At 37.7% G+C, this 24,413-nt stretch overlaps 1 protein-coding gene, 1 non-coding gene and 1 pseudogene across 8 annotated transcripts in view; 2 read left to right on the top strand and 1 right to left on the bottom strand.

The window, feature by feature from the left end:
* Window positions 1-24,413, top strand: part of LARP1B (La ribonucleoprotein 1B) — a 95,248-nt gene that overhangs the window by 40,266 nt on the left and 30,569 nt on the right. For 3 of the 7 annotated variants that reach the window (XM_075543814.1, XM_075543811.1, XM_075543813.1), the window contains exons 10-11: window positions 4,010-4,182; window positions 6,658-7,023. In XM_075543814.1, coding sequence (XP_075399929.1) covers window positions 4,010-4,182; window positions 6,658-7,023 — 539 coding nt within the window. Of the gene's footprint in view, window positions 1-67; window positions 1,012-4,009; window positions 4,183-6,657; window positions 7,024-18,546; window positions 18,694-22,159; window positions 23,364-24,413 lie in introns of those variants that run through there. The other 4 variants (XM_075543815.1, XM_075543816.1, XM_075543817.1 and 1 more) reach the window with 4 other exon arrangements.
* LOC142443908 (U2 spliceosomal RNA) lies at window positions 5,829-6,019 on the bottom strand. Its single transcript, XR_012783633.1, has one exon. It is a non-coding gene; the product is annotated as a U2 spliceosomal RNA (small nuclear RNA).
* On the top strand, window positions 22,233-23,356 carry LOC142442650 (malate dehydrogenase, mitochondrial pseudogene; annotated as a pseudogene).

Here is a 24,413-nt window from a genome sequence, read left to right as displayed (position 1 = left end):
CCCTTCTGGATCATTTTAAAGACATTCCTTCTTGGGGAAAAAATATGTGTGCTTAAACTTTTTTCAGTCAGGGTGATGATCTACTGATGCTCTCGGATGTCATTTGATCGGAATATGCAGTGGAGTAGGTGAATCACTGAAATGTCAATGTAAATATTGGAACAAGTTGTGCTGCAGAAATGAAAGCAACCTGGACTGCCTTCTGTGCCAGAATGTCTACTCCCAACTCCTTTGAAGGAAGTTGGGCCTGCACCACAGTGGAGATAACCATCTTTGTGACAATGAGGAGACACAGACCAGAGGACTGCTATTGTTTTCCTAGGAGGTGCCCAATTTGTTTGTATTTGGCCTGGGTTGCACTGTGGGAAGGTTAATTATTATCATCCTGGAAATACTGCAAGAATTCTCTCTTTTGCTTCTAGTGTTATATACACCAGTAACGCAGAAGTAGACTTGACTGGCATTTCCCAGAATTTTAGGTTCTTGCTATTTGATTTACCCTGAATATAGTGTACATTTCATAACACATTGTTACAATGTTTCTCATGAACTCTTAAGATTTATTAATGTGAACTTCAAGGGATAAGAAATTTAAGAAATGAACATGGGTATATTTTTCTTTATTCATCCAAATGTATTTTTGATACATCAGTATGAAGATCTGATCATCAATAAATCATTGATGATGGGTTTTTTAATCTTGCATTTTCTTTGTAAATAATTTCTGTTTCTAATCTCAGCAAGCAATTTGGGCAGGTATTTTAAAAACTGAAGAAAAATAGCATTGTTGGAGGTTTTTGTTGTTGTTTTATTTTTAAATATACATGGCTGATTGTATAAGTTAGATTTATTTATTGTGTAAACTTGGGGTCCAAAGTGATAATTTTAACCTGCTTATGAACAAGCACTTGATAAATTAGTTGAAATGGAAAATTAATTTTCCACAGGGTAGCTGAGTTAGGTCACTCACATTGGTGATGCCTGTCCATTAACCATTTATGCATTGTTAATAAAATTACAAGAATAAATCAGAATGCTTTGTACATTTTTATTGCTTTTAATATACACTCAAAATGCATGCACATATTTCCTGAAACTAGTCAACTTTAGGTTCTTTATATTATATACTTTGGATTATATATTTAGAGAACAAATAGATCATGAAGTGTAGAAAGTTGGAATATTTTTGTAGTTACTGTAATTCATGAGTCAATCTTTTCCAAAGAGTCCTTCAATTTCTGATGTTTACAATTCCCTTCTTATAAGAAACCCTAGTTTGCTAAATTCAGTGGTGAATATGGTGTTACCAAAAATAAGGAATAGGAAGTCTAAACGGTGTTTTATGTATACTTGTTGGTAAAGCAAAGCAATAAAACTTTAATCTTTATCTTTTTTCTTTAAAAAAAAATCTTAAATCCAAACCTGCCACCTTAGTTGTCAGACAGAGACCAAATCTTCATGGGAGTAAATAGCCTGAGCTTTCTCCTGTGACGCTGACCTTGTAGTTAGCAGTGGAGTGCTGAATCCACACTCCACCTCGGTTCTTTTCTGAGAGCTTTGTATAGAAAAAGAATTTCAGTTTTCCATATTTCCCCTATACTGATTCAGTTACCTAATGTCCCTGGGCACCCTGAGCAGAGGACCTGAATGGTCCAGAAAAGGTTTTTGAGGGGCACTAGTAAGTTACTTTCGAAATAGGTTTTGTTGTACTGTGGATGAAGGCTATAATCTTATTTCTTTAATGTATGGGAGGATACTTAATTATTAGGGGTGAAAAGTGGTATTTCCTTTAAAACATAATTTAGAAACCCATGTAATTACCCAGAACTGATTTTTATATGATAGATGTGTGTGTGTGTGTGTGTGTGTGTGTGTGTGTGTGTGTAAAAATCATATCAGAAGTATGGACCCTATTCTGTTGTTCATCTATGGAGAATTGAGTGATAGTTTTTAATAAATGAAAGCAGTGAAGAAAACATTCTGTTTTATGTTCCTATAAACTAACAGGCTTTAAAATAAGTGTCTGAAAATATTTGTAACTAATATTAATTAGTAATTTTGAATAGTAATTCAAGATCATTGGGAAATGGGAGGTTTGGGGCCTAACACTACACTTAAAGTAAATTGAAATAATTCATTTTATTGCGAAGAAAACATGGATATAGTCAACCACCTGGGCATTACATATGGCATAGGTGACCATTATCTTAAAATTGTACTCTAATGTGTTTTGATTATAGTAATGATAAACGCATAAGAGGCTTTAAAAACAGCTAGGGATTATATAATAAACTGATAAATGGGTGTAAAAGATTAAGTTTCTAGTAAGGGAAGCAGTAGTTACTATTTTTAATATAGACATTTAATGTGACAGGTGCTGTTCTAAGATTACTGCATGAGCTAAGTAGTGTCTTAGGGATAAGGCCAGGTAATCTATTTCCAGAGAGTCGGCCATTGAAAGAAAGTACTATGGAGCATAGGTCTACAGGACATTATAGGGTCACAAAGAGTCTGACTCAACTCAGTGCAATTGCTTGTTATATATAGTCATTTAGTTAATCTCAACTATAATTGTACGAAACGACTGAGTCGATGATGGTTCTGAATCTACTCGTAAAAAGCTTAATTCACTATGTAAACAAATAAGTTTCTCTGGAGTTAATGATTTTCTCATTTCTGTAACTTTTATATTGCCAGTCAAAACTCAGTTTGGCTACTTTTGTGCACTAAATGATGCTATGTGTACTGTTAATTGGAAGTTCGAGTGCAGCTGTAAAATGAAATTTATTTTACTAATACTTTTAACTCCACGTAACCAAGTTACCATGATAATGTAGTAATCATTACCTTTTTAAAATACAAGTCCATTGCACATTTTTCATGTATCTTCCAACTAGCCACATGTCGAGGGCTCACAAGCCTTATTGTGACTACTGATAACAAAAGGCTGTTGTTTCAAATCAGCATTATTTTAGAACTTTTTAATGAAATAAAACACCTCTTTTTAAAGTATTACAGTAAATTTTTGTATCCAAAACTGATTGAATCCTGAAACTGACTTACTGGGTAAGATCCATTTTATTCTGGTGTATATTAAATGAATGTAAAAATCTTGTAAAATCCAAATTGCATTTTCATTTAGTAAATGAAAGGATTGCTTGTGCTTTTAAAATTTTAGCTTTTTCTGACATTCATCTTTGCAGTGTTTTCAAGGAATTGACTTTGAGGAGAAAATGTTTCAAATCTTGTTGTATAAACTTGTTTTTAAAATATTTTTGTGCAAAGTTATGTACATATTGCATCTTTAGGTTGGAAGATGAATGTAAATATCAACACTTCAGGTAAAAATATTTGCCTTTTGAAAAGATGTTTATGAAGAAAACTAGTGCAAAAAGATTTTGATTAAAAGATAATAACAATAATGGAGAAAGGCCTTTTAAATTCCAGAAGTTTAATGTTATTGACAAGGTATGCATTTTAATGATGTGACATTCTATTCCTCAGTGTCCAGTATGAGGCAATATAGAAAGTGAACATACTGCATTTATTGCATTTGTCAAATGTTGTTAAGCAAAGGAGGGTGAAATGTGTGAGTAGTGTTGCCTCGTTTATATCCTAGTTTAATAAGGAGACACTGATTTTACCTCATGTAAAATAAGCATTTAGTGTGTGGACTTCAGTTTAATTGTTATTTTAATCCAAGATTTCAAAGAGGACTTTTTCTTCATATAGATGATTGTTAAAATTAGAAATTGACCCATGTTGATGTTCTTGAGAAGTCGTGAGTGATTGTGGTGATCTCCATAAGGATTTGTGGTATTCCTTTTAATTACTCAGTGGCTTCACTTTCAAATAAATCTTAGAAGCTCTTCAGGTTTGAAAATCACTGGAATGGTTATTGACATGCTGAGGTGTCATGCCTTTGCAAGAAAATTCTCAAGCTGAAAACAAGAAATTACTTTATCAGGAAAGGTAATATTTTAACTATAGAACTAATTTAAAATTTTAGAGTCTGCCCCAAACTCTCCGAGAATTGGAAGTCCACTGGCTCCAAAGAAAAATACTGAGACAAGTAACCTTCAAGCCATGTCTAGAGGTTTGTCTACCAGTTTGCCCGACTTGGATTCAGAGCCTTGGATAGAAGTGAAAAAGAGACATCGTCCTTCACCAGTGAAATTAAAGGTAAATTGAGATAGACCAGCAAATGTGATCCATCCTAAGTGCAGTGTAAGGTCAGCATATTGTTATTTTTTATTTTAATAAATAATTTGATTGGGGGCTCTTAAAAACAGTCCAGATATCCATCGTGTCTAACACATTTGTACATATATTGCCATTATCATTTCCAAAACATTTTCTTTCTGCATGAGCCCTTGGTATCAGCTCACTTCCTCCGCCCCCACCCACACCCCCACCTTCAAGCATATTTTGTATTTGTAAGGTGAATGTGTAAAATTTAAATTCTTTGTTCTTTAGTAAGAGCCTATGGTTTATTCTCAAATAGTAGATAAATTCTATTTTGTCAGGTTTTAAAGTTTTTAGTTTATTTTTGTACATTCTACTATGATACTCTAGGGTGGTGCAAAGGGTATCCAAATATACCAAGTTGCTTACTTTTGCTTAGTATTTGTTTTTTGTTTTTAAAAACAAAATGCATAGGAAATATTCTTTATGTCAAGAAGTGGGTATGTGTCAGGTTTTTACAAATTTATGTGATTTAATACGAGGAGGCACCCTCCAAAAAACCAGAAATTTTTTTTCAAAGAAATTAAATTTTTTTTTTTGGGGCAAAACCACCTTATCACCTTCCAATTAGTTGCCATTACACTCAATACATTTGTGTGAGCAGATGCATTGTGGTGGCAAAACCCTGTCTGCCACAGATTAGGCCTTTTTTGTTGCACTCTGCTATACAGTCTTTTCAGAACCTTGATCAACAGTCTGACCTGATGGAATGAACTCCAAATGCACTATGAGTTGATATTTCTGTTTGTTCAGGAAGTTGATGAACATCCAGAATGAGGTTTGTCATCATTCCACATTTAACCTTTTTGAAGCGAGAAAACCACTTGCACTCTTAGCACTGTCCTTGAAACCTGTGTTCAACATCACAACAGTTTTTGTGGCATTTTTCCTTGAGCAGAAAACAAAATTTCACAGCCCAATGCTGTTATTTTAAATCTGCCATCACAAACTGAGGGTCAAGGGAAACTGCTTTTATGAAAAAATTGACTGTGATGAGAACCTTCCCAGGAGACAACACTGTGTGCACTAATTCAGGAGGAGTTGCTCAATGCTTGCCTGGGGTGGGGGGTACGATGCGTACTAAGATAGCTCTGTTCTACTCCACCCAGCACATTCTGGTTTTTGTAGGGTAACCCCTTGTATATGATAATAAAAAAAAGAAATGGTTTCTTTGTGGGCCATCTAAGGATGTAAAAAGGTTATCAAAGGTAATGTGGTTAGAACTGCAGTGGCTGTTTATGTGCAACCATACACCTTATCCCAGCTGGTTCTTGTGGAGATTTAGGGTCCTGATTTGTTTCTCTGAACATCGAAGGTGGGACAAGTTTTTAGTGCTTCTATTTTATTTCCATAGTAAAAGGGGTCTTGGGAACTTAATGGGACCCTTTCCCCTCTCTTCAAGGGTTGCTATGAATAGGAATCAGTTCAATGGCAGTGTGTTTGGGTTTTGGAGGCTGATAGTCTTTAAATTTTTGCTTAAATGTATACTTTATAAGCTAATTTTGACAAAATTGATGATATTTTTGGTTGTGTATTTATTTCATTTTATTTTATTTATTTATTTATTTATTTTAAATCCCCCAAGGGGGTGCACCGTTCCTGGAAGTACTGCGATACCAGGTCGATGCGTGGAGTGGACGGAGCAAGCTCCTATTCCAATTCCCTGCTCCAAAAATCCATTTAATATATTGTCCTCGGATAGAGGATGTATCAGATATTAAACTGAGAAGAACATATACTACACTTGATCTTAGCCAAAAAGCCGAGAAGCGATTTTTTTTTTTAGTTCTTTTTTAACAATTTATTGGGGCTCATACAATTCTTTTGACAGTTCATACGAGAAGCGATTTTTAAAAGATCATTTTATTGGAGGCTCTTTCAGCTCTTATAACAATCAATACATCAAATTGCATCGAGCATATTTGTACATATGTTGCCATCATTTTCTAGACATTTACTTTTTATCTAGCCCTTGGTAACAGCTTCTCTTTCTACTCCCCCTGCCCAATCCTCTTGACGCTGAACTCTGTCTCCCTCCCCCCACAGTTTCTGTTTGTTCCCTTGGAGAGTGTGTATGTGTGCTTCTGTGTCATCGGTTCCCCCTTTCCTCCTCTATGACATTTGTTTTCAAAGTGGTAGAAAAGTTTTGTTTTTTAATTATTTTATTGGGGCCTTGTACAATGCTTCATCCATTGTGTTGAGCACATTTGTACATTTGTTTCCTGAGGAGTTTGTGTCTTGTGTTCCCTGTGTTTCTAGTTCCCATGTACATGTTCTGGTCTAGCAAAATTTATAAGGTAGATTGGGGTCATGATAGTGGGGGAGAGGAAGGATTAAAGAACTACAGGAAAGTTGTATGTTTTAACTACCACTAGAAAAGTTTTTATATGAAATATCAACTTAATCCTTTAGGAATCGGCAGCTGCACCTGATGAGGCATTGAATCCACTATTACCTCCAGAAGAACAAGAACAAGAAGAACTTGATTTTTTATTTGATGAAGAGATGGAACAAATAGAAAGTCGAAAAAACACATTTACTGATTGGTCTGATAATGATTCAGATTATGAAATTGATGACCAGGATTTAAACAAGATTTTGATTGTAACTCAGACACCACCTTACATGAGAAAACATCCTGGAGGAGATCGAACAGGCAATCACATGTCTCGGGCAAAGATTACATCTGATCTTGCTAAAGTTATCAATGATGGCTTGTATTATTATGAACAGGATTTATGGATGGAAGAGGATGACAATGCACACATAACTGCAAAGGTAACTTTAAAAAATCATTTTATTGGGGGCTTGTATAACTCTTACCACACCCCAAGAATTAGGCAAAAGTTGTATGTTTCATCGTTGCTACACTGCACCCTGACTGGCTCAGCTCCCCTACGACCCTTCAGTAAGTGGGTGTCCGTTACCTGCAGATGGAATTTGGGTCTCCACTCTGCTCTCACCTTCATTTACAATGATGTGATTTTTTTTTTGTTCTTTCATACCTGATACCTCATCCCTTTGACACCTCGTGGTCACACCAGGCTGGTGTGTTTCTTCAATGTGGGCTTTGTTGCTTCTGAGGTAGATGGCTGCATGTTTACCTGCAAGCCTTTAAGACCCCAGACGCTGTACCTTTTGATAGCTGGGCACCATCAGCTTTCTTTACCACATTTATGTGCCCACTTTGTCTTCAGCGGTTGTGTTGGGAGGGTGAGCATCATGGAATTCCAATTTAATAGAACAAAGTATTCTTGCATTTAGGGAGTACTTGAGTGGAAGCCCAATGTCCACCTGCTACCTTAATACCAAACCTATAAATATGTGCACATAGATCAATTTCCCCATTATCATATATAAATATATTTACATATGCACATGCCTGTATTTAGACCTCTATAAATGCCTCTATTTCTTTTTTTGTTTGTTTCTTAATCTTTTTAAAAAAATCTTTTTATTAGGGGCTCATACAACTCTTATAATCCATACATACATCAATTGTGTAAAGCACATTTGTACATTAACTGCCCTTATCATTCTCAAAACATTTGCTCTTCACTTAAACCCCTGCCGTCAGGTCCTCATTTTTTCCCCTTCCTCCCCGCTGCTCTCCTATCCTCTATTTCAAAGGTAACTTTCTGGCTAACATTTGTCTGCTGGTACTCTGATTTGAATGCATATGTCAAATTATGATTTTTGAATATAAATTATTTAATTTGAAAACCTCCACGAAGTATATCTGATAAGTCACACCCAGAAAAGTAAAGGCACTGTCATAAATATTTTTAATTAACTCTCTCCCCCCAAAAGTTACCCCTGAGACCTATTCTCATAAAGTGGACAGGCTAAGTTTTCATCCTCTTTCCTTATCCTAGTGATAATCACCCTAGCTATATGGGCCAGTAACTGTACAGGGGAGTTGCTTTTGTTACCGGTTTTCATCTTTTCCACCTTAGTTTATGGAAGTGGAACAGACTGAAGATTAAAGTAGTCAATTGTTCTTCTCTGATAATTTGTGAGAGATGTCGTTTGAAAACTTTTCCATCTTCTTGCTTTTCAGTCCAGATCTTGACCCACATGCTAGTTAATTAAGGTAAAATAGAAGAGAGTAGTCTGCTAATGGGCAGGTAGGATGGAATAAGGAGGATTCTTTTACTGCCATTTCTCATATTATTATCAGTGGCCCCTTGTTACTTCCCCACTCACACCACCTCCAAAGTTAAAATTTGTTTTGGGAGTTAGGATTGCATGGAAAAATTATATAAGATGTGAAATAGGAAAGAAACCTTATAAGCAGTTATACAACACTTTTAAAATCTTCCATTGCCGTGTGGCTTGAAGCCACAAGTGGTTGGATAGGGGTAACAATTTGTCCATGGGTGCTCTTTATTCCTGGAATGTTGTCATTACTTTCTTTCTTTTTTTTTGGTGTTCTCTCATTATTGTGATTTTGGAGCTCTGGTCCCATCTATGAAAGCTTGTCACTGACTTACAATCTGAGCTGTTCTCTGCTTGTCCCAATGTTTAGGGAACTATGTTTTTATTAAATTTCTCAGTTGACAGTCTTAACCGGATAAAAAATTTTGTTTGTGATTTAGGCAGTCCCCAATTCATGCTTGTGTCTTACAAATTTTATGTAAGTCACATCAGGTACATACAGTTCTTAATTAACTTTATTTTAATGCAAGGAGTAAGTGTAGGGCTGCTAACCACAAGGCCAACAGTTCAAATATACCAGATCCTCTGTGAGAGAGAAATGAAGCTCTCTGCTCCTGTGAAGATTTACAGTTCTGGGAAACATCCTGTGTTGAGTGACTGTGAATCGGAATCGATTAGATGGCAGTGGGTTAGATTTGCAAGAAAAAAACTTGAGCCATTCAAATGATTCAAAAGTTGCACATTCAGCAAGGGAAATTCCAATGAAGTATTAGTTGCACATAGGGACAAAGTTCTAGGCATTTAAAAATGAGAGTAAAATTACATAACATTAAAGGTAAGTGGGCCTAGACTTGAATCTTTATGGAATTTTTACTTCAGTTTACTCATTCTTAAAAGACTGAAAGATCAACATAAATTTCTTTCACTCTATACTGTTTTGATTATCAGTATAGCTAGCATATGCTATACATTTTCTTCACAATTCTATCCCCACTGCTAGAACAGTTCTGATACAAAGTGTAGTGCTCAAAGCTTGCTTTTTAAAATACATTAAACATTATTAATTAAAAATTATCAACTAACCAAAGGGACTTAAACACTGCATAATCCAGCTTCTCTGGGAAATTACTTTTCAAGTTCTAAATAACAAATGTATAAGCCATCTAGAGGAAAACCTATTGTAAGTATAGAGATAAACAACAACTATGTATTGAGCTATTGAGGTAGGTGCTAACATTAAATAGTGATCAGGGAAAATTAATCTTGATTATTTGTGTTTAAAGCTTTATGAGTGAGCTTCTGTCTTGTTTTCGACTGATTTTTTAGTCATAGTTGTGTTATGTAACTGCTCTCTTTTGTTTCTAATACTGTGCCTAACACAGAATCACGTGAAACTTGTACTTTCCCTGTAGGTCTGCTTAATGTGAGAGAAATCAATTATTTAACATGTCTATTGAATTTTTTTTCTGTGCCAGACACCACAGTCAAAGTGGGAAGCTAACAAATAAGTTCTCTATATTCCTTATACCTATCAGACATTAGAAACCAAACACAATCCCCTAAAATAAATATTTAATCACAAATTGTGAAAAAGGTGGGCAGGAGGCTTTTAAGAAGGTAACAGGTTAGGTTTTGAGTTCAGAATTATGAGTAGGCGCTAACTATGTAAAGTGTAGTGAAATAGTAACCCAGAAATCGCGAACTACAGGTGTCAAGGATCTAATGTCAGACAGAATGTGGCAGAGTTCAGGCACTGAAAACAGTTTGCAGTATAGCATTACACAAAATGACAATGCTGATAAACAGGAGCCAGGTCATGTAGGATGTTTGTGGACCATGTTGGATAGTTTGGAATTGATTTGAAATTTAAATACAGTATTTACAGGACTTTACACAGACAGAAGGACATAATCTAATTATCAATTTTAACATCACTGTTGCCAAAGAGATGGGTTTGGAGGTAGGGACAAGGGTAGGCAGAAAGTTGTGCAAGTTCATGCAGAGATTATAGAAAAGGCCTAGATCTAAGTCTTGAGGTATGACCGATTAGGTCTTATATAGGAAAATGTAGTGTTTTCGAAGCCAAAATCTGACACAAAGATGTAGGGAATGATAATTGTGAAAAAACAAACCTGTGACAAAATTGTGATAAAACATGTGAAGATGTTGGAATTGCTATGAATGAAAAGTATGCTTGATTGGGTTATCTTTTCTGACCTCTGTAGGAGAAAGTTAGTGAATCCAGAAGTTATTTGAAGTAGATCAACATACCACTATATATAGATTTTATGTTTCCAGCATGTTCTTAGTGATGAAAACAACTAAAATGGCTAGTTGATAGGTGAGAAAAAGAATCTATTTAAATTAGATTTTCCAGGATTAGAATTGCCAGAATAAATTTTAAATTGTTTTATTAGGGGCTCATGCAACTCTTATCACAATCCATACATACATCAGTTGTATAAAGCACATTTATACATTCATTGCCCTCATCATTCTCAAAACATTTGCTCTCCGCTTAAACCCCTGCCATCAGGTCCTCATTTTCCCTCTCCTCTCCGGTCCCCCCTCCCTCATGAGCCCTTATAATTTATAAGTAATAATTTTGTTATCTTGTCCTGTCCAATGGCTCCACCCACTTTTCTGTCATCCGTTCCCCAGGGAGGGGGTCACATGTAGATCCTTGTAATCGGTTCCCCCTTTCCAACCCACCCTCCCTCTACGCTCCCAGTATCGCCACTCATACCACTGGTCCTGAAGGGATCATCCACCCTAGATTCCCTGTGTTTCCAGTTCCTAGCCAGAATAAAATTTAAGGATGATGAGAACTGAAATTAGTTTTACCCCAAGTTAGTTAGAGAATTTGGGGTGTTTGAGTCTTTCAGCATTGCAACAGATAACCAAAAATAACGGTGTACGGCACAAGCTAGGAACAATTCAAAGGTGGAGAGTCCAGGCAGGATGTTTTTCACATTAAATTAGTACCCAAAAGGGATATAACCTTAGCAAAGGATATATCTTTGTTTTTTTTTTTCCAAAGGATATATTCTACTTTGCCTTTGCACCTACTCCTCTAGAAATCTAAAACATTTTTTTTAGTGATTCTGAAGAAAAATTATTGGACCAGATGTTGCAATCACAAATAAACTAGTTACAGTCTTGGATTAGGAAACCCATAATCCAGAATAATTTAGATTTTTTGCATTATTAACCAAAGAATATAAACTAATTTGTAGGTATTCTCTAACTCCAATGAAGTAAAGTTACTTGATATGGCTCTTTTATCAATAAAGTTTGTGATGTCTACCTAGTGACTAGGTAGAAATATTTCCAATACATTTTAGAGAACTACTAGCTTTGGGAATGGTCAGTTTTGTTACTCTAGTGTTTATAAAAGTGAGCCATCTCTGAAACAGGAACAAGAGAATACAATGACCATCTAAAAAGATGAGCCATGCTCTCATGAAGAGATCACTGAAGATATGGGTTCTGTAGCAAATAGTGGTGAAAAAACCAGATGGTGCTAGGTATCAGAAAAGAATAATTTGTCTTGGGGTCTTAAAGATATGTCAAATAAACTGCCATCTTAAGCTTGGAAGAAACATACAAGCCTGTGTGTGATCCAAGGACTGACTCTCCTCTCTCTCTCTCTCTCTCTCTCTCTCTCTCTCTCTCTCTCTCTCTCTCTCTCTCTCTCTCTCTCTATATATATATATATATATATATATATATATATATATATATATATATATATATATATATATAAATATAAAATCCAAATCTGAAGTAGGGAATAATATCAGAGTTTACATTGTGAGCACTTGGCTTGCAGAAGGCTATGGATACAGTTCTCTGATCTGGACAGCTTTTTAACTGGTCCCACCAATCTCTCTCTGACCCGCAAGTCTAGTCTCTTATCATTAGAGACTAGTTCTCCAGAGCAGTGTAGTCGTAGTTGGACATACCTATTTCTTCTGGTCTTAGGTACATGGAGATGCATATTTATGTGGTCTAGTCCTTTGGACACTTGTTTCTATGCATATTAGATTTTTACCACTGTAAAAATCTGTATGGAGACAGACCAATAGTTGCACGTGAGATAGCTGTTTATCCACTTTTCAGACAATGCCTGTGGTCTTCTTGCTAGTGGCCAACAAGACACAATTGGTCTCTATTCATTTGGAACAACAGAGTAAGGAGAGCTAGGAATAGGAGGAGGATTTGAAATGTATGGTTGATCACTTCTATAGAACACTGCCTCTTTTGCCATTAGACCAGAAATAGATGGTATCTAGCTGCCATTACTGAACATTTTGTATGTCTGTTAGTTTTTAAGCTACATTTCCATCTTCATTTTTGTGCAAAACAACACAAAAAACAGACTTTGGTTACCAGAGATGGGAGGGCAAGGGAGGAAAGAGGAATCAATAGAATAGAGGGTATATAGTGTTAATTTGGGTGAAGGGCAAGATAATATATTGAGAGATTTGATAAATTTCGGGGGGGGCAGAACGGGACAGGAAGAAAGGTCATGATCTGAGACATAAGCCCTCATTTAAATCACAACATGTAAATAGAAAATCTTAAAGATGAGTGATGAATGATTTTTCTGCATTATTTTTAGATGCAGGTTCCATTTAACAACAAGTGAAAGTTGATGGTAGGTGCCATGGAGTCGATTCCAACCCACAGTGACCCCATGCACAGCAGCATGAAACACAGCACATCCTGCAACATCCTCAAAATTGTTCCTTATGCTTGAGTCAATTCTTCAGCCACTATGTCAATTCATTTTTTTGAAGGCCTTCAAGCATGATGTTCTTCTTCAGGGACTGGTCTTTCTTAATAATATGTCCAAAATATTAGTGCCGCTAAGAAGCACTTTGACCTCCTTTCAAGACAGACCTTTCTATCCTTATGCACTCTCAATGTTTGTCTCAGCACCACAATTCAAATGCATCAATTCTTCTTTGGTCTTCCTTATTCAGCATCCTACTTTCACATGCATTTAAGGCAATTAGAAGTAGTAACTTTTAAATCCCCCAGTTTCTATCTAATAGCATAAAGTAATCAGGAAGAAAATAGAAAAATACATATTTTCTATGATTTTGGTAAGGGCTTGCACAGGCCCTTATCTGAAGTTTCTGTGGAACATGATTTCTTTCCTAGCTGTTAATAAAAAGAGCCTCTTTTCTCATTACTATCAAGTCAATTCTGACTCATAGCCACCCCCTATGGGTTTGCAAGAAACTGTAATGGCTTATGATAGTAACAAACTCAGTCTCCCTCAGAGCTGCTGATGGTTTTGAACTACTGACCATGTGAATCGCAGCTCAGCGTGTAACCACTATACCACCAAGGCTCCATTCTTTAAGGAACACTTACGTTCCTTCAAATGGGACTCTTCATCTTTAAACCAGCAATAACACATTGGATTTGTACACTTTGAATCTTTCTGACCTTTCCTCCTGTCTCATTTATTTTGTCTCTAGTTGCAGAAAGTTTTTCCGATCACCTTCCTAAATTACACCACCGATAACTAAACTTAATTACAGATAGAAGACCAATTTTGTCAAGTAAGGCAGCATTAACAGAGATTACATAAAGACATTTTTGTGAGGGGTATTCTGAGAGGCTAGAGTTTATATGGAAGATGTGCCAGATATTTAAAGAAGCGATTATAAAACTTAATTGAAGTAGGTTAGTGATGACATAAAAGAGAGAGAGTATAAAAGCTGATGTTTGCAATGACACGGTTTGGAAAAAATGATCATTTTAATTAAATTGAGTTGCAATAAATATTCCAACAAGATTAATTTTGATTTTATTTAAGGAACTTGTTAAACTGACTGTAAAGCTATATGGAATGTAAGTTGCAGGAAACAACACATAATTAAGAAGTTAGAGGCACTTGTTTGAGCAGATAAAGGTATACAAGAAGGCTTCAAAACTTCATGGAAAAATGGAGTGCAAAGTAATGTATTTTTCTGTGTGAACTTTTTCCCCCTCTTAAAGTTCAAAAACATATGTGCACACTTAATCAATAACTGGTGGGATTAAAGTTCCATGAGAATGTAACATAATTTTAATATTATTATGGTGCTTGAAAAAAAGGTGCATGGGTGGGAAGTGATTTTAAACTCCTACCTTCTGTCATTCAAAATGATTCCATGGACAGACTAAAAGGCTAATGCTACTATGAGACGAGAATAGGGTCTGCAGCTCATGGTCTCTTTAGGTTGATGGTATTTGCTGCAATATACTTTCAGGTGAAACTATACTTAATAGTGGTGGTCTGGTGGCTATTGTCAGAGATCTCTCGGGATTTCCTGACTATTGTTTGAAAGGCCTTTTTAGTTGCTGTATAGTCCATATTGGGAGAGTGTACTGAAGATTGGCTCTCTTCTTTCTGTCTTGATTCTCACACCATTCTCAAGTGATTGGGACCCTGAAGCTTTGAGAGAGCTAGTAGCAATCACATACTGTAACTTTACCTTTCTGACTCCTGCCAACATTTCTTTTAAAAATGGACCAAGACCTTTGTCAATGTTTGTTGCAGATGGCTTGAGAAACTTTATAGTCCAAAAACTTGTCTATATCGCGATGGGGACCACTTTTGTCTATTTTACCTCAGAGTGCTGTAAAAACTTTTGAAAAGTAGCACTGAGCCTGTATGAAGAAAGAACAAAGGTAATCTGATAATGTAGGTCCTGGAAAAGACCAGGCATTTAAAGAGTAGGGAAGATTGGACAGGCTTTGCATAGAAATTATGCCACTGGAATATAGTATGTCCTGGATTAGGTTTAATTAGCAGTACTGACCCAGTGGCTTACGTTTCCTTTTCAGAATGGAAACATAATGGGAAGAAAACTCCAAGCAGGCCATTTTATATGCAAGCAGAAAAATTTTAAGACTGGTAACTGGTATAGGTGATGAATAAAAAACTATTATGGATATGCATACCCTGTTCATTTATATATATATATATATATGGTCTGTGATCTTCCCATTGTTGGACAATTCAGTTATTAGGCATTTTGTTATTTTGTGTATTTACAGGGTTTTTTTCCCTACCTGATTTTCTTTATTTCTTGGGTCTCTTCTTTTAACTCCTGGGCTTGCTCAATACTGTATTATTTTGTTGTATTCATTTTTAAGCTTCCATAAATAGTTTATCTTTTTATCTTGTACATTTGATTGGACCACCATTTCCTATATCCTTGTGTCTTGTGCTTTCTGTTGTACTCAGAACATTACAATTTTACAAGGTGATGTCTTTCTCAGTTCAGAGTAGTAAGTATTTAGCAGCACTATGTGCTGTTGGGAACTCTCAGGTGGACAGAGCTTGCAAATGTTGGTTATCTCTATTGCAGGAAACAATCCCTTTCTTCTGGCTTCCCTATTGCCATGAATCAAGGGTTAGACATTCCACCGTGCTCCAACATCTATCCTGAGACGAGTAGCTCCTCCCATTGCACTGTACTTCTGTTCTGAGTTCGATAATTCATTGCAATGGCCACGAAAGTTAATAGGTTACCACAATCCTGCATCAGCAAACAGTAAGGATACAGTCATTGGTCCACAGCAACACCTCTCTCAGTCAGCAGCCATTTCTTTTTACGGTCCTCAGCTTCCTGGCCTGTATCTCTAATTTTCTTCAACTAGATGAGGAGAAGGTACCCAATAGTCCTCCGTGCTACAGTCATTGGTACTTCTGGTCGTGGCTGCCTCAGCCGCCCCAGAGATCTTGGACATGGTCTTCCAAATGGTCCTGAGATTTTCCTGTGTACCAGATGACTTATATACGGAGGAATGGCTCTGATGGAACTGTGGTTTGTCTTTTAGCCGTACCCCCAATTAAAAAAAAGGAGGAGGAGGTATTAAGCCATATGGTCTAGTAGTGATTAAGGAGGCACCAAAGAAACAAAAAAGGGTGTGAACATGGTCATATCTTAACCCCACCTTAATCCTGTATCAAAGAAGCCTTGGTTAGTGCTTATGCAGTTCTACCCTGTCCTATATGGTCACTTTGAGTCAGAATTGACTCCATGGCAGAGGATTTGGCTTTTGGTAATCTTGTATCAGAGAACTCCCTCCAGAAAGGAATCATAACCACAAGCATTAATCTAGAATTACAATGTATCATGTAAGGAATTGAGGCTAGGTGGTCCATACTAATCGACTGCATCTCACTTACCTCTCCTTAACTTAGCTAACACCATTTTTTTCCAAGATGAGGTTTTTCAGTAGTTTCCAAACAGCACTAAGGACACTAGACTAGTCAGTTTGTTCATCACAGGGTGCTGGTTTCAACGCTCTCACCCCTTCCTTAGGTCTCTTTGTGCTGTTTCCATTCAGCAGCTCCCAAGCTGGTGGAAAGGCCTACTGAGTTGCTCACCCTCCAGCATGTGTATTCTCCTGCTCTTGGCTCAGCCCCTCTCCTTCACTCTGATGGCCCTTGTATCTCTGATCCAGAGATTGGGGATCTTCCTTATTTTCAGGTTATCCCTGGGCCAACTGAAATTACAGCAAAGCTGTCCACCGCATTGGAAGGGAGAAAGGCATACACATGCTGAACAAAGCACTGGGGAGATCTGCCATATATATATTTTGGCACCAAAGCTTGAAGAGCCCTTCTGTGTGGTCCAGTGAAAGATGCATTGGTTGGGCGAGCTGGCTGTGCTGCGGCAACTGCTCTGCCAGATGGGGAGCCCTTTTCTGACTCTATGAGACTTGTCGTTTACTTCCTTTACTATCCTCTGTCTATTCAGAATTTCATAGGCTGAGCACAGATTTTTTTTCTTCTTGGAGTATCTGTGGGCAGATTTGGGAAGATGCTAACACTCCCATATTCCCAGAAATATTCTGTGAAATCTCTCCTCCTCTCCATCTCCTCTCTCATCTCAAGACTGATTATGTCTACCAATATATCTTCAAGATCGCTAATGTTTTTCAATCACAATTCAGTTTGTAAGCCTGTTCAAGTTGTAGGGTTTTCTTTTCAGTTCTAGAATTTTGAACTTTTAGCATTTCTTGTTCTTTTCAATTTAGATTTCCTATTGTTTCTATTTTTAGTTCTTCCAACATATTTATAATAGCTGCTAAAACTTTGGGACAGTTTCTATTGACTGATTAACAAAAATTTTCTTGACTATGGGCTGCACATTTCTTTACGAAAATTGAAGGTTTTAAACTGTAGAGGTTATAGATTATGTCATCTATGGATAACTTTTTCCCCCTTTTGATCGGCCTACTTTATAGGGTTGATTTTACTCAACATTAAAGCAGATATTGAAATGTCGCTTTCAAGAAAACTTAACACCACTCTTTCTCATCTGGATTTGTCAGCTTTGCTAGGGAGAGTGGAATCTAGAGAAACACTTATTCAGGGATGTAGACCTTGTTTTATAGCATGGCCTTATGCCTCCAGTGTGACTTTAATGATGTCTCGGGTGTTAGTGTGTGGCTGGCTAGAGGTTTCTAGTAATAATAAGGCTGTACAATAAAATCCCCGACTCTGTTTAACCCCTGTTAAAGTTAAACTTTTTGAAAATTTGCTTTATTCTACTTTGCTTTTACAAAAGACACAAAATGAAAGAAATATTAAGAGAATTTTTGCTATTACAAAAAAAGATGAAAAGTCAAACTAGTATTTGGCCTTGGTTTCTCAGCGAACAGTTAGAGAGGCAGCTTGCACTCTGAGCCTCAAGAGTGGTATCACCAACCTTCTTTCCCAGGAACTGCACTTCATATCTCAGCATCAAACTGCCATAGCTTTGAACAACTTCACGAACACTATATAGTAAGTTATTTTTAGGTTTTATGTGTTATTTGCTATGAATTGATAGGTAAGATTTTGAGTCTGCAAATGCTCCAAAATTATTCTCATACAAATGAATGGTAATGGCTTCACTGTTTCACAACATCTTGACTTATGAAAGGTTTCACAGAAATGCTCTACTTTTGAATAGTGGGGCAAGCTGTATTTGTTCGGCTCATCTTATTGCACCTGCTTTTGGGTATGTTTTAGATGTCTTGTCCAACTCTGCTTTCAGCCAAGGACTCCTGTGGGTCTGGGCCTAACACACTGTTGCTCCCTCCATCACTGCCTAGCCCCCATTTCTCTAGTGTTCTGCTTCACAGATTCCACTGCTTCAGCTGCCCTCAACTCTAAGCACTACCTTCTCATCTTATTGGGACAGTTGTGCTTTACTTTGGCTGGAGCTTGCTGTGCCATGGTTGGGAACTTGTACCCAGGAAGAGAACTGAGGTGATTATGGAGCTTACCTGGTGAGTTTCTTTTCTTTTACAAATCACAGTCTTGCATTGCCTTTAGTCCAGTGCCAGAAATAATAGTTGCTTCATACTTATTTTTCCCAATTTTTATGATTATTTTCATTGGGAAGCCTAGGCTGGTGTCAGCTAATATATCCAGAAGTAGAAGATCATACATCGTAAGATTTTTTTTACATCATAAAATTTTGGTAATATTAAGCCCTGCTAATCTAGCAGTAGTAATCCCTGAATGGTGCAAATGGTTAAGCACTGGACCACTAACTGAAAAGTTTCAGTTTGGCAGCTCAGACATATCAGGTGGTGCTTCGGATTTAAAGCTTAGCTATCTGCCTCCAAGATGTCACAGTCTTAAAAACCCTATGGAGTGGAGTTCTCCTCTGCACACTTGTCACCATGAATGCAATTTAACTAGACAGCAAAAGCAGTAGTGCAGTGGTAACTCTCTTATCACTGTTAGTAGTGGGTTAAATTATTACAATCCCCTTTGAAAATAATTATTAAATGTGCCCATTTATATGTCCTCAGAAGTATCAGTTCCATTTTTACGTATGTACACACACACACACACACACACACACACACACAGAGCATCGGCCCCATTCCTGGGTCTGGGTATGTAGTACCTTTACATATGTATGAATATGAGAACAATTTACGAATATTTGGACTAGGAGATAGATAGATGTGAAATTCTTAATACAGAACTCAATATTAATGAGTTGTTTCTGACTCGTAACAACCTTGTAGGACAGAGTAGAATTGCCTACTTGGGTTTCTGAGACTGGTAACTTTTAAAAAATAGTTTTATTGAGTTATAATTAACATGCAATTTAATAATTTGTTCATATTAAGAAGGGTTGTGCAGTCATCACCACAACTGACTTTGGAACATTTTCTTCTATCTTGTATTCACTGGTGTTGATTTCCACTTCCTCTAGCCTCCCCTTCCATGTGCCCAGGTAATTATTATTCTGGTTGCCTTCATAGACGGATGGTTAACTCATTACGCGATGGAAATCTCATCTTTGTCCTACAGAGCAGTCATCATTTTATAGTCCCCATCTCATTGTCCATAAGGAGCCTTGTTGGTGGAGAGTTAAATGTCCTTTGGTAAACTGAAAGTCGGCAGATTGAACCCACTAGGGCAGAAGCGATGTGGTGATTGGCCCCAGTAAAGAATAGTCTAAGAACTGCTATGAGGCAGTTGTTACTCTTATCACTATAGAGTTATCTACCATGAGAATTAATGGCACTAAACAACATCAACATCATGTCCTTAAGAGCATAACAGATAAATTGTAGTCATTTAGGCAGTATTTATCAGTTAAATAAAATAATGTTACATGTAGAAAACCTAACAAATGCAGGTGTGTGAATAATTTTAATTTTAAATGCTAATATAGATGAATTAATTGAAGATTGGTGATAAATAAGACTTCATATCATTCTACTCTTCCATGTGCTAAAAAAATTCAAAAAACTAAACTAAAAAGAAGTTATGTGGATGTTATCCAATATTTATTTATTTATATAATAAAGTTAAAAACTTAGTAACAGAGGAACTATTGGGAAATTATCTTAATATAATGATAGTCTTTGGAGATGTGCATATGTTTTACATATTTCTATATGTAAGACATTTTACAATAAAACAAGGTTATTTAAAGATAGCTGAATGGACACTAGACAGTTGATAAGAAAAACTAAAGATGAATTGATTCCTTTGAGATAGGGAGTTGGAAATAAGAATAATTGCATGTGGACTGCCAGAAGAACAAGCAAATCTCTGTCTTGGAAGAAGTGCAGCCAGAACGTTCCGTAGACACAAGGATGGTGACACTTGAAACCATTTATAATAAGGGACCAGTCTTTAGAGAAGAGAACATCATGATTGGTAAAGTAAGAGAGGATCAAAAAAGGGAAAGACCCTTAAGAACTTATATTGACACAATTGCTACAAAAATGGACTAAAAATAATCTCTGAGAGTGTTCCATCTGTTTAGTATTTTTTACTTTAAATAAGAAGGAATGCTTGCCTTTCCCCATCACTCCCATTTAAAAAATGTGATAAAATGCATAATATTTAATCTACTGCTAACACTGTAAGAATGCAGTTTCCTATAGGACAGAGTACAAAAACCAGGGTTTCCAAGGTTATAATCTTGACCGAAGCCAACGGCTTCATCTTTCTCTCACAGAACAACTAGTGGGCTTGAACTCCTGACCTTTTGGTTAGCAGGCAAGCACTTAAACATGGCCCTTTTGTAACCATTGCCACTCTCTATTTCTAGTACATTTTCATTACCCAAATAGAAACTATCCAAAAAAAAATAATTCTCATCACTTGGCCCCTTCGTCCTTGGTAGCTTTTATTCTACTCACTGTCTCTCTAAATTTGACTGTTGTAGATGTCTCATAAGTGAAACTATAACTATAGGAGGGGGCTCCCTCCAAGAAACTCAAAAACCCTCCCTCCACTGGGCAGAGCTTTTGTAGTACTCATTTTCCCCCGCTAGGCAACATCAAGCAACTGGCTCTGAATTTGTGCACCCAGTGTCGTCTGGAAGTTTCTCTCTGGTCAAAGTGAATTTTTTTCCCCATAAAAGCAGTTTCACTCCAGCCTCGTTTTTTTGTGATGGCCAATTTAAGAGAACAGCATGCGGGTAGTATGTTTTATTTCCTGCTTGGGAAAAATGCTGCAGAAACTGGTAAAAAGAAACAGTTGTAAAAATCTGATTGGAAATTGGAATGTGCAAAGTATGAATCCAGGAAAAATTGTCAAAAATGAAATGTACTCATATCAATATCCTAAGCATTATTGAATTGAAATGGGCTGGTGGTATTGACCATTTTGGATTAAAAAATCAAATGATTTACTAATGACACAAGAGGAACTTTAAAGTACAATGCTATCTGTGATGGGATTATGTCTATCCACCTTCATGGAAATTCAATCAATACAACTTATGGAAATTTATGCACCAACTATAAAAGTTGTGATGAAGAAATAGAAGAATTCTATCAAAATATATAGCCTAAATTGGTCTTATGTGCACTCAAGATGCAATTCCTTCCCGTTCGACCCTAACCCCAGAGGAAACGTCTGCAAGCACATGTGGGTGGACTCGGGAAGGAAGCAGCCAGCTGCTCTAGGGTGGAGGATGTAGACACTGCCTCCTGCTAAGGAGAGGAGCACTGGTCGAGAGGGTCCTCACATGGCCTGTTTCATTAAAACACTAAAAATAAAGCATTAAACTAAAACCCAAATAAACCAAAAAACAGGTCTTGCAAGAACACCCACTTTACATTCCAGAGCCCAGAATCCTACTCTGCTTGACTGGCTTCAGAGTGACCATGGTCCAGTCTCCCTGTTAAAAACCTATGTGGAGCTCTGCCTGGAAAAGGGCTCCCCTAGAGTGACTCAAACCAAAATTAAAGCCTGTCTGCTTTCTCCTTTCAGGAAGCGACGATTCTCCCCACTGGCCGCTCAGAACCTAACTCGCGTTAGGACCTAGCCCCATTCGGCGGCCTGCATGCCCACTTTGCTGGGGTTGCTGTGCAGCTGGCAGTGTGGTTGCTCTCCAGGCCCATCTCCAGAGACCACGACTCCAGAGGACTTTTCTCCATGCAGAGGTCATTTGATGAGTCACTTGCTCGCTGTCCTGTGCTCCGCCTGCCCAGCCATGCTCTCTCTTCTTACCTGGGTAGCTGCCACTACTCTTCACTGCAGCTTCATCACCTCGACTCAGAACCACGCTAAAGTAGCCGTGCTGGGCTCTTCTGGAAGAATCGGGCAGCCCCTCTCACTGATGAGGAACAGCCCCTTGGTGAGCCGCCTGACCCTCTATGATATCGCTCATACTCCTGGAGTAGCTGCTTACCTGAGCCACATTGAGACCAGAGCCCATGTGAAAAGTTATCTCGGACCACCGGCAGCTGCCCCACTGGTTGAAAGGTTGCGATATATTCATCCCAGCAGTAGTCCCAAGAAAACCAGGCATGACTTGAGATGACCTGTTCAACACCAACTCCACGATCGTGGCCACCCTGGTGGTCCCCTGTGCCCAGCATTGACCTGAAGCCATGATCTGCATTCTTGCCAATCCGGTCAACTCCACCATACCCATCAGCAGAAGTGTTTAAGAAACACAGCGTGTTCAACCCCAAGGAAATCTTTGACATGATCACTCTGGACGTTGTCAGGGCCAACTGAAGGGTTTGGACCCAGCTCGAGTCAACATCCCTGTCATTGGAGGCCACGCAGGGGAAGACCATCATCCCCCTCATCTCCGAGTGTATGCCAAGGTGGACTTCTCCCAGGACCAGCTGATGGCTCTCAGGGGTGCTTCCAGGAGGCCAGCACAGAGGTGGTCTAGGTGAAAACAGGCAGGTTCTGCCACCTTGGTTCATGGCCTAAGTATGCACCCTCGTGGACACATTAAACAACAAGGAGGGAGTAGAGTGCTCCGTTGTGAAATCCCAGGAGACAGACTGCACCTACTTTGACATGCCATTACTGCTGGGGAAAATGAGCTTCAGAAGAACCTAAGTATTGGCAAGGTGTCCTTGTTCGAGGAAGAGGATGATCGCCGAAGCCATCCCGGAGCTGAAAGCATCCTTCAAGAAGGGGGAGGAGTTTGTGAAGAACATGAAGTAACACACCCTTCCAGAGACCGCTGGTCCCTTAATTTGTTCAGGCTCCATGTCACTGTAGTCATTTCAGAGATCTTACTTTTTTTTCTAACTTGCCCTGATGCTGTTTGTTGTACACGCATTACCATCCCTTCCAAATCGGTGCATCAATATAAATGCCATCTTCGATTTTCTTTTCCAAGGTTCCCCAAAAAGAAAAAAAAAATTTCAATTGGATTGCAGGCAAATACCCTTTTCTTCTTTTTTTTTTTTTCAAATACCCTTTTCAACAACATGAAAGACAACTATACACATGGACTTCTTCAGATGTAATATAAATCAAATAGAATATATCTGTGGGAAGAGACTATGGAGAAGCTGAAATGTAGCAGCTAAAACCAGTGAAGGGGCGAACTGTGGAATAGAACATGCAGTTAATTGCTCATATGTAAGTTCAACATAAAGTTGAAGAAACTTAACTACTTCATATTAGCCAAGATTCAACCTTGAGTCTCTCCCACCTGAATTTTGAGAACAGTTCAAGAAGAGATTGGATACGAGGACCTGATGAGCTTGGGAGGACATCAGGAGCACCATTCATGAAGAAAGCAAAAGGCCATTAAAAAGACAAAAGATCATAGTGGTATCAGAAGATACTTTGAAACTTGTCATATTAACTGTCGAGTAACGAAAACAAATGGAGGAAATGATGAAATCAAAGAGTTGAACAGAAAATTTCAAATGGCACCCAAGAAGACAAAGTCATATTTATAATGAAATGCTCAAAGACATTGAATTTGAAAACCCAAGGGTGAAGAACTCATTTGGCCTATCTTAAAATGAATGAACTCAAAATCAATCCTCTAGTAGCAATATTTAAAGATTCTCCTGACCAAATACTGTATGATTCAGGAAGCATCAGAAGAAGGTGGAAAGAATGCAGAGTCACTGAACCAAAAAGAACCAGTGGACATTACAGTATTCCAGGGGTAGCAATATGGGTAAGAACCAGTAGTGCTGAAGAAAGTTACAACTCCAGTAACTGATGGCATACCAGTCGAAATGCTTCAGCTGGCTGACAA

The sequence above is a fragment of the Tenrec ecaudatus genome, chromosome 3, assembly GCF_050624435.1.
Source record: "Tenrec ecaudatus isolate mTenEca1 chromosome 3, mTenEca1.hap1, whole genome shotgun sequence".
In the NCBI taxonomy this organism is placed as follows: Eukaryota; Metazoa; Chordata; class Mammalia; order Afrosoricida; family Tenrecidae; genus Tenrec; species Tenrec ecaudatus.
This window is presented reverse-complemented; position numbering and strand designations above follow the sequence as displayed.